At 44.1% G+C, this 10,996-nt stretch overlaps 1 protein-coding gene across 3 annotated transcripts in view; it reads right to left on the bottom strand.

Annotated features, from left to right (window-relative positions):
- LOC126541926 (luciferin 4-monooxygenase-like) overlaps window positions 1-10,996 on the bottom strand; it is a 39,422-nt gene that overhangs the window by 10,869 nt on the left and 17,557 nt on the right. For all 3 annotated transcript variants that reach the window (XM_055077017.1, XM_055077018.2, XM_050188898.2), the window contains 4 exons: window positions 10,590-10,792; window positions 7,994-8,162; window positions 4,766-5,041; window positions 1,663-1,807 (listed from right to left, as the gene is read on the bottom strand). In XM_055077017.1, the coding sequence (XP_054932992.1) occupies window positions 1,663-1,807; window positions 4,766-5,041; window positions 7,994-8,162; window positions 10,590-10,792 (793 nt within the window). The remainder of the gene's footprint in view (window positions 1-1,662; window positions 1,808-4,765; window positions 5,042-7,993; window positions 8,163-10,589; window positions 10,793-10,996) is intronic.

Genomic DNA, 10,996 nt, shown 5'->3' with positions numbered 1-10,996 from the left:
GGCCGGGATTCGATCCCGCGACCTCGTGCTCAGCAGCCTAACACCATAGCCGCTGAACAACCACGGCGGGTAAAGGCAAGGGAATGATTGCTTCACTGAATCATCTGCAACGATAAGCCGAGGAGGGTGAAAGTTTACTGGATCGCATCGTTACTGGTGATGAAACGGGGATACTGCATTTCACACAGGTATCGAAGCAGCAGAGCATGCATTGGAAACACACGGGTTCACGAGAAAAAAATTCGCACGAGGAAAAAATTCCGTTCAATGCCATCTGTTGGGAAAGGGATGTTAACGGTCTTCTAGAAATGCCAAGGAACGTTCCTGCTGGATTTCATGCTACAAGGTGCAACGATCAATGCCGACGGTTATTGTTACACACTGTCACGTCTGCTGGCTGCGATCAGGCGACAACGCCGAGGGATTCCCGATGTGCACAACGCGGTTATCCTCCACGACAATGCGAGGCCACATGTGGCAATCGGAACCGCCGATAAGCTCCGGTCATTTCACTGGGAGAGTCGACCACCCTACATACAGTCCGGACCTCGCCCCTAGTGATTTCCAAGTTTTCGGTCTGCTAAAGAAGTTACTGGCAGGACAGTGATTCACGTGCAACGATGAAGCCAAGACAGCAGTCGGATGGTGGTTCCACAGTCAGCCGGACGAATTCTACCACAGGGGCACCTCAAATTTAGTGCTGCGATGGGACAAATATCTGAACCTGTGTGGTGACTATGTGGGAAAATAGTGTAAGGTATGTAGAATAGTACGTATATTTGTAATTACCTGCACGTACCTTATTTTGGCTAACAAAAGATAGGGGCAAAGACTTTCTGATTCGCCCTCGTATAACGTTTTTGTTTATCCATCATGAAGGTCGCAGCATTATTCTCATGCAATATTTTTACGTTTATGTAATACATCGCTCACAAACTGTGCCGAAATTGGAAGACAGAATCAGGCATATGCAGTGTGGGATGTCTGCGCAGTGATTTTATGAGGACGAAAGCGATGTATTGCGTTTGTCGAGCGAAGAATGATAGCGGTAGGTTTGTGCACGAGGGTCTACAACACTTGCTACGTTTCAGCATTGCGTACCTCTTGCGCACCACGGACGCACATCTCCACTCTGGAGGATTGTAAAAGAATGAGCACACATCCTTTGGCACATACCGAATGGGCAAGTCAAAGAGAATCAAGTGAATCCACGAATACGTTAAATACAATGCGCTATTTCATTTAGAGGTCGATGTCCTTTAGAGATAACAATGAGCCGACATTACATGTTCAGGTTTTATGAAAAATATTTTTTTATATCGAAAAATAGAGGGGCACACTCGCACTACTTTGTTCGTCAGCATACAGGGGTTATATATAAACCTGTTTGCTGGCACTAGCCCTATTCGGCGCATATATAATCTTTGTACTTATAGCCACAAATATATCAGCCGGGATACCGACACAAGCAGAAAGCATTGGCATGCTCCCCCTTTTTAAGCAATCTTGCTAGCTTGTGCTGCCGATAATGAATTGAGGGGACCAGCGACTGGCACTAGAAATATCTCGTAGCCACACTGACAACGGCACCAAGGACATCTTTGCGTTGTTTCGCACATGGGACAGTATAACGTGCATGGAAATTTTTGTATGCATTCTTACCTGTATGGAACCATCCTTGCGCATCGATAACAGCGTTCGTTTCTGCAGCCATATTGTAGTAACCTTTCATAGTCGAAGGAGAATGCACTAGAATTTCGCCTTCTTTCATAGGTCCCAATACTGCACCAGATCCAGCGTCAATGACCTGGAAAAAAATCACGCAGAACCTGTTCTGGGAGTTGTGTAAGTATGCGTAGGCATTGTTATACTGGTTCATCTCCACGCAGCCTGGTGTCGTTATCAATGTTACAAAACTTGATTTGTCCAATAAAACCCTTTTTCATCCCTTATCTGTCCTTATCAACCTTATTGGACATGGCCTGAACTTTATAAACTCTTCTCGGTCCTTATCAACCTTTCTGCACTCGATCCGACCCTGATCAACCCTTATAGGTGCTTATTAACCTAATGAGAATTGATGCTTCCTTTATAAGCCTATATCGCTCTTTAGCACCATATTCATACTCATCGAACCATTATCAACCCTGAGGAAACTCATATAACCCCTGATCAGTGCTTATAATCCTTATCAACTCATTGACTGCTTCTCTGTGTGTGTTGCGGGAGGTGAAGCGCATGAGGCCTCAGAAATCGGTTGCATTTCGGTCGGTGAAGGAACGCCGCAACGGAAGATGCATTCTGCGACCACTGAAACGCATCGGGGATGTGGCGTGTTTGGCATTAAACTTTTGCAAAGTCGGAACTTTCCTTATGGTAACAATGCTTTAAGTCGGCTCTACATCTGGTCCGAGAGATGGCTTTTATTCTACCATGACCAAATATTTCGACGAAACCTTCATAGAAACTGTTCTGCTTTGAGATGTGTTTTGTACCGCTGACACAACAGCTTCATGTGGTTCAGATATATTCGCCTTCTGGAAGCGAGGATATTTAGCCCAATCGCTAAGACACTCGGCTTCTCAATGTGGGGTCATAGGTTCAAAACTAACCCCCCCTAACATTTTACCTTTCAAATTTATTTTGTAGTACACAATAATTTCTTTATATAACGATTCATCCTATACGTGACGAATGGACGGACGAGCTTTCTCGTTGGGTATAGCATAGAAATGATTACGCATTTAAAAAGTTGGGTTTATTCAAAGTGAGAGGCAGTGACAGCAATATAGCTAGACCAGTACCATGTGACGTAACTTTCGCTGTGTTTTGTGCAGATTCGGCTGTGTAACTACTTCACAGAGGCTCGAGGTCACATTGCATTGGAGAACCACAGCTTCTGCTTCATGTCCTGTTCCATACAGTGTTTTTTTTGGCACTCGCTTCACTAAGTTCTTTAACCTGAGTACTTGTTTATTATTGCCGCACATAAAGAAGCCCGAGGCACTCCTTGCATGAATGTTCTTTTGGCGCTGACACTTTGACACCGATGCTTGAATGATGTCCCATTGCCGCTGTTGGTTGGAACCTCAGTTTGCCGAAGTGAAGATTTCGGATTATGAGCTTGCTGGAAGGCCCTATACGCTCTCTTTTCTTATCCCTGGCAGAAGGACGTGATAATCACAAGCAAAGAGCCACCTGAGAACCGCCTACGGCGCCGACGCAAGTGACGCCAGAAATGTGTAACAACTATCGCTGTGAAATTGCGTAAAATCATCAACCTTTGCTCTTGGTTTCTTCACCAATGGTAATTTGTACAGCAGCAGCTCATACAACCGCGAACGAGCATTTCTCAGCGCTCATTCAGCCTGCTAAACTTTAGCAAACCACCCGGCGACGTTGAAGACTTGAATGTGAGCTGATCGAAATGGCGTTAAGTAGTCTTTGATTGACCCTAATGACTTTTCGATTAGCGGTCCGAAATACGCTTTCTTCTGGTCACCGCCAAAGTCGGGCTCATTTCCTGAACAACGCTAGTTTGCTAGGTGTTTTGCTACAGTATTCTTCTGCGCCGTTTCTCTTCGTGCTGTACAAGATATGCATGTGCGGGCATGCAGCATGTTGCAGAGATCAAGAAAAGAAAATGACAACGTGGTGCTTCAGAAATAATCTTCCAGACTCTGGCGACAGGTGCATACACTGAGGAGGGGCCCTTTTCATGACGATGTGTTCAATAACTCCGAAACCTATATACAGCAAAGTGAGCGCCAGTTAACATAGTTGGAGCTTTTGCATCACGCTGTAGGAAAAACATTATTAGGTTTGACCCAACAGAGGTGGCTAGTCGTAAGATGTCAGTGGCGTCGGAAGCGGAGAAGCATGACCTTGAAAGTGGTTTACCAAACACATGTAGTGAGTGTAGTGCGTAAATGGACAGTTTCGTGAGGAAGCTTGCAAAGCGTAACAGAGTAGTTGTTTAGGCTTGTTGCATATTGCATGACGATTTGCACAGCACGGAAACGCGCGAAAAGTGGCAGAGTGGACGACATCGCCTGGCGTTGACTTTAGGAAGCTTGTTTGGAAAAACGCGCTAAATACGTTGTGCAAGCGACTATTATCTCAAAAAACTAACCGTCGGGCGGAATGAAACATATATCAGGGAGTCGAGCTAGACGATATCTACGAATCCGTTCACGTACTCTATCCAAATGAAAGGGCATGAAACCTTAACACAAGGTATATCGAAAGAGTTGTCTTACAGACATCGCTTGAGAGCGAAATGGTTTCTGTTTCAACAATTTCTCGTGTTAGACCATCCTGCGTGCCTGCTAATGACGATGCACTCATTTAGTAGAAGGGACACTCACGCACGTTCTGCAATGAGGTGACAGCAACACTTGGTTGGCAGTTTTCAAATGTCTTCGCGCTCCTTTAACCTGTCATATATATATATATATATATATATATATATATATATATATATATATATAAGCGGGAGGCGTTGCTAGCTTGTCTGATGGAGTTCCTATGGTTTGGCATTTGGCATAAGTTCTAACGCCTTGGGACATGAATAGAACTCTCGTGCTCACCATTCAACGGTCTATAAAGTGTCTAAACCGCCCCACACAGCCCAACGACATGCGTGATGAAGGCACCCAGCAGCCCGTATATTTTTGACAAGTGCACTACTTACCGCCCGTCAGGGGAGCTCAGAATGTCGAAGTTTACCTCATACACAAAGACAATCGTGATAAGAGTCGCATACCTTGACCCTGGTTCCGGGCAACGGAAACCCGACGTTGTCGTAGCAGCGTTCTCCCGGTGGAGGCAGAGTCAGAATGCCGCTGGTCTCCGTAGTGCCGTACGCGTTGCGCATTTCGTCGGGATGCAACGCGGCCACCACTTCTTGAGCGACGGCCGCCGACAGAGGAGCCCCCGCGAGTAAGATGCTCTTGAGCGACGGTGGAGGGCCGTCGCCACTCTGGAGCACTTGCCGCGCGTAGCCGAGAGCGCGAAGAGGTGGGCTCATGAACCACGTCACCTGCACAGTAAGCCTGGGTGAAGCTGGCGTTCAATACATGGATGAGATTTTCGTACCCTGCGCGAAGTAGAAGTTATGGAGGTAAAGCGACACATGCTTTTAACTTTTCCGCGCTTCCTACGGCCATTCGCTTGTGGAACAATCTGCCTGATCACATTGCTTCCGAGTCAGATCAAGAAAAGTTTCGTCATCTCCTACACGAGCATTTTTCATAATAGCACTTACGAATCACTTTATCTTGTTTCTTACACTTGGCAATGTGCTTCGAACTTCTTGTGATTTTTTTTGATGCATTGCTATCTCGCTCCTATGAATTGCTATTTTATGCTGCGTCACGTGTTCACTTGAATGCCCTGTATATATTATTGTTTTTTTTTGCGTCTGTTTACCTAAATATCCCTTCAAGAATTGTACTCCCGGATATGTTCATTTTTCGTCGATTTTACTTTCTAGTATTAGTACCTTACGTTAAGTTTTACTCGTGTTATTTCCTTAAGTGTACCTTTATGGCCTTTCATTGCTTCAGTTGTTCCTTTTTCATGTTCTTGGTAGTAATGTTGATTGGTAGTAATGCATTGAGGCGTATCTTTTGTATTACACTTTAGAAGGCTGTTTACTCTTCTTTCCCCTTGATTTTGTAACCCCCCTTACACAATGCCCCCATAGGGCCTGTAAGGTATTTTAAATAAATAAATAAATAAATAAATAAATATGTAACGCTCCCGGAAGTGCTGAAGAAAGACATGCACGTGACTTCTCCGCGGCCGTGCTTCTCTGCCTAGTGCAGTATTTGTTATTTTTGCGATAGCAATTACATGGCACACTTCAGGCAAATTTCTTGCCGTCGCCATGATGTTCCGCGTGTACTTCTGCATGTGTATGCTATATTTTTATCTGTGCCGTATATGCACAATATATTCTATACTATTCAACCGCCAAAGCTGCTTAAAGCCAAGTCATTATTCTTGACTAATTTAGTACTCAGATTTTTTTACAATTGCAGCGCGCAAGCAAAAGGTCATAACGAATTACTTGTGAAGCACTTGTGATTATTGGAAAGTACAAGCCATATTAGTGCTCACAATCTCTTTTTTTTACTAAATGTATTTAAGGAGAAGTTGGTGCCTGTGTGTGGCTCCGGCTACTCCTCTTCTACTGCGTGTTAGTTATCGTCGGAAAGTTGTCAACAATCACAAAACTGGACTAATAAACGCATGAACGAACATTCACGTACTAAGTCTCAGTATTGCATTATAAATAAATGTTCGCGCAACAGAACAGTTCACATAGCTCAAATATTCACAAAACCGAAACATGAGTTCACACATCATAAATGTTAACAAAAGCAAGATGTTCACACAGAAGATGTTGGGCACTTGTGAATTAGGTCCCTCTTGAATGCCGTGCTCTAAATACAACAAACACAAATACTACATGAACACGAAGACACCATGATCACCTAATTAAGGGCGCCTGTTAATAATAACAATGCGAGTAATAACTGTTCTACGACTTAGTATTTTTGCGATATTTCTGATTCCTTAAAAAATTGCACTAAGGCGCGCGCAGCGATGTTTTGAAGTTTTTCTGTTTGCCATGGACAAAATATTTCCTACGGGTAGTTGCCGTTTAACCAAGCCATGCAGTTTCTCTGAAAGGTTCTTGTGGGGAGCGTAATGATTTTTACAGTGTAGAAGAAGGCGTTCTATGTCTTCTTCAGCCTCTTCACATGAGCATATAGCACTGTTAGTTTTTTTTACCTTATACAGAAAACATTTAGTATAGGCAGTGCCTACCCGAAGCCTATGAACTGTTGTTTTCAACAAATCGACTAATTTTAGACGAAATATTGAATTCTATTTCAGGATCTATATTATGTAATTGAGAGTTCTGCGCATCCATCGGTATACACGTGAATGCGATCTACGTACTTAGTGTAAAGATCCAATACAGTTAATTGCTTTATCGCAACTACGGGCACATCACATCTGCGACTTACCCCAGGAATTGAAGTGACTATTTCTGCAATGGCTAGTCGCCATGGGGGATGAGTTGCGCAAGTAGGCCAGTATTCGTAAGCAGGCAGTAAGTTTTTGTACCGCCGTATTTCCTCATGTATGCGTGCAGCGGATGCATCCTGAAGGTCTTGGTACAGTGGATGATTAGCGTGTTGTGTTGCCAAACGAAAAGAGTGACGACAAGTTTCCGCAACCCTTGGTGATGCATGACGGTGATAACAGATGCACATGGAACGCCAAGACATGTGCGAAGGCTTCTGGTCAGCAATCTAATCTAATCTAATCTAATCTAATCTAATCTAATCTAATCTAATCTAATATAACTCGCTAATCGACATTCTTCGTCGATTTGCTGGAGTGAGATGGGGTAGTTCAACCTCTTCCTTATTACGCATTCACTCGCCCATCATTAGACAAAGAATAGCATACTCTGCTCCTGTGCTTCATGAAAAATCCTGTAATCTAGAGGAAACAATTCAAAGGTTGCTCACAATTTTAAAATGATATAATTTCACTGGCGCCACTCTGCACGTGGGAAGCGCAGCAGTGCCTGTGCTGTGCCTTCAGATGCCCTACACGGTATGTTAAAGCATTTAAGGGTGCCAGAAATTTCGCCGCACCCGGGCATTGGTAGATACGAAGAGTTGAAGCGTAATGCTAAATCTTGCTATCACTGTCGCCCATCAGGCGAACTTGCCATTTCTTTAGCTATTTTATTGCGGCAGCGTCAAACTAATCACACATTCGACTGGTCGGCATCAGTTGCTCAGAGCGCACTCGCTTGGTTCACTCAGAGCGCTCGGAGGTGCATCTCCGTCAAGTATATTAGTGTAAGCGATACTGACGTGCGGTGGCTGGATGTATTGTTTATCGTATATTGAGCATGGAGGGTTACTCGCGGAAAAATATAACAAGGAAATACGTCGCTGTGAACCTTATGTCTGACAATTGCGTCGGCGAGGCCGTGTATGCGCTGGCGTTGCTCCATCATCAGGAATGTGGCGCCAAGGTGGAGCCCCTTGAGGTAGAGCGTGAAACCAATGTACGTGCATATGTTGGCACCAGTGACGCATATGTCGTCGGACGTCAGTGGCTGAGTGGCCCTGCGTAAATAATAAGTCAAAATGATTTAAATATGAGTTTTAAGCCCCAAGGCCATATTGCGACTGCTATATGTTAATGTTGTTCCTATCGGGGTTCTTTAAGGTGCCCCCCCCCCCTCTCCCAAAGGGCTGTACACAAGATTTCTTGCATTGCGCCCCGTCGGAATGCGGCCGCCATTGCCAGGAATCCAACCTGCGCGCACGTTGAGGTACACGTTACAGAACCTCAGGTGGTCAAAGTTAATTCATAGTCCTACACTTCGGCGTCTCCATAATCTAGGTGACCATTTGGAATTTTATAGGCGATCAATCAATCAATCAATCAATCAATCAATCAATCAATCAATCAATCAATCAATCAATCAATCAATCAATCAATCAATCAATCAATCAATCAATCAATCAATCGGAGTGAAACAAATTCTGTAATTTGTTAATTTGTTCGCATCTCCGTATCTAGTGATCAACGGAGTTGTCTGTACTTTAATGCACAGCTATCCTCGAATATGAGCGGAATAAGGCAGCAAAGAACACTTACACATCATTTATATATGGACACTCTAAGTACGCTTATGTATACATGCCCTCTACTGTAATTGATGGACGGCGTGGTTTTTAAAAATAAGTGGTGGAATACTATGAGCCCACGCACGCACGCACGCATTATTTTGAAGTCCGTGAAGATTGCATCAATTTGGTCTCCATTATTTATTGAGTTGCCAAAATCATGCAACGTTTCTGCAAGCTGCGTGAAGTAGAAAGCTCTCTTCTAAATCCGTGTTGGTATTCAGTTAATATTTTGTGTTCTTCGAGAAACTCAGATATGTGGTTATGAATAATGTGCTCACTTTACAGATAGTGGATGTTATTGAGACTTGGTGTTAAGGTCTAATTTATTTACACTATTGTGAAGTGGTTTCAACTTGGTTTCAACCATTAAAAAAACAATCTATGCTTTCCATGTTCACCTTGCTTTCAATATCTGGAAAGAGCTCGCCGGTACCTCCTCTGAATGTAGTTTTGAACGGCTGCGCAGCCAGTGTAGACACAGACGTACTCATGCAAAATATCTTCAAAGTACTGTCGGGGGAAAGATTCCGTGGGCCCTAGGAGTGACAAAAAATTCATGCAGAAACTACACTGGGAGTTGTATAAGTATGCATAAGCATTGCGCCGCTTGCTCATCTCCATGCAGACTGGTGTCATTATCAATGTTTTGAAACTTGATCTGACCAGTATAGACTCTTATCACCCTTATCAATTGTTATCAACCTTGTCGGATTAGATGCGACCCTTATCAACTCCTAGCGGACTCGATCAGAGCCTTATAAACCCTTGTAAGTCGGTATCAACCTTATAGCTATCGATCCGATCCTTATCAACATTATAGGACATAATCCGATCATTATCAACTCTTCTTGGTCCTTATCAGCCTTTTTGGGCTTGATTGCGCGGGCTTATTAACCCAACCAGAATTGCTCCGACCATTATATCCCCTTATCGTTCTTTAGCACCTTATCCATCCGCGTCAAACCATTATCAACCGCGATGAGACCCCTATAACCCCTCATCACTCCTTATCATCCTTATAAACTCAATGACTTTGTCTGTGTTGTGCGACGTGACACGCAAGAGCCATCAGAGATCGGTGGCATTTCGGTAGGCGAAGGAACGCCCCAACGGAAGGCGGATCCTGCGACCACCGAAACGCATTCGGCATGTGGCGTGTTTGGCATTAAATTCTTGCAAAATCGTAATTTTCCTGATGGTTACAATGCTCCAAGTCGCCTCTATATGTGGTCCTTGAAATGGCCTTTATTCCAACATCACGAAATCTTTCAGCAATACCTTCATAAAATCTGTTCTCCTTTGATATTTTACCGCCAGTACAACACATTGATATGGTACAGATATATTCCCGCACTATGAGCGTGGGTGTTTAGCCCAGTGGGTAAAACACTTGGCCTCTGAGCACGGAGTCGTAGGTTCGAAACTTACTATCGTCAACGTTTTACCTTCGGAATTTATTTCCTTTTCTACATTAACTTCTTTATCGTGATTCGTCGTACGTGAAGGCCAGATGGACGGTTTTCCTCTTTGGGTAAACATAGAAATGCTTACGTATTCACAGAAGCAGTACATTGCCCTTACATAAAAGTAATCTATAGGCGCGACCTCAGAAATTGAATAAGGTGCACTTTCAGCACGCGCGTGGGGTATACTGCGAATCGACACTTTTTTGCGCTGCAAGTCTATAGGTCGCAACGAAACGGATTCTTTCGCGACTCAAATGGTCCACGAAATATGTATGTATGCATAGTAGACTCGGGTGAAACGGGGAGCGATCACGAATGCTTTAGACTACCGAAGCCATTCACTTTTAAATTTTCATCTGCATCCTTGGTGTGTATGTCAGCAGTTTCTCACTCGGCAGCGACGAGGCAATAGAGGAGGCATCGTTGTGGTATTTCGATGTTCTTTGGAAGGCCGGATGTCCCGCTGCTGTATGCGATTAGGGCAACATCGTCCTCGTATGTGGCGACCCAGTGATCGTGGAAGGACGCCTCGTTAGCCCACTGCGGAGACGACACCCACGCGAATCCCGGCAACTGGTCCACAGACAACTTGCCCTGTTGAGAACAGGAAGGAGGAGCCAATTTGCCAATTTCGTTCCACACACACAAAAAAAAGGCAGATCCAACCCACGAGTTGTAAATTGAGAAGCGAAGCTGTTAAATAAAAGTAATGCAACTGATTATATTCTACCGAACTTTTTGCACCATAGTGACTATACTGTCTGCCAGTAAAGATGGCAAGACGCGGAGACCCCCTCT

This window comes from Dermacentor andersoni, chromosome 2 (assembly GCF_023375885.2).
Source record: "Dermacentor andersoni chromosome 2, qqDerAnde1_hic_scaffold, whole genome shotgun sequence".
In the NCBI taxonomy this organism is placed as follows: Eukaryota; Metazoa; Arthropoda; class Arachnida; order Ixodida; family Ixodidae; genus Dermacentor; species Dermacentor andersoni.
This window is presented reverse-complemented; position numbering and strand designations above follow the sequence as displayed.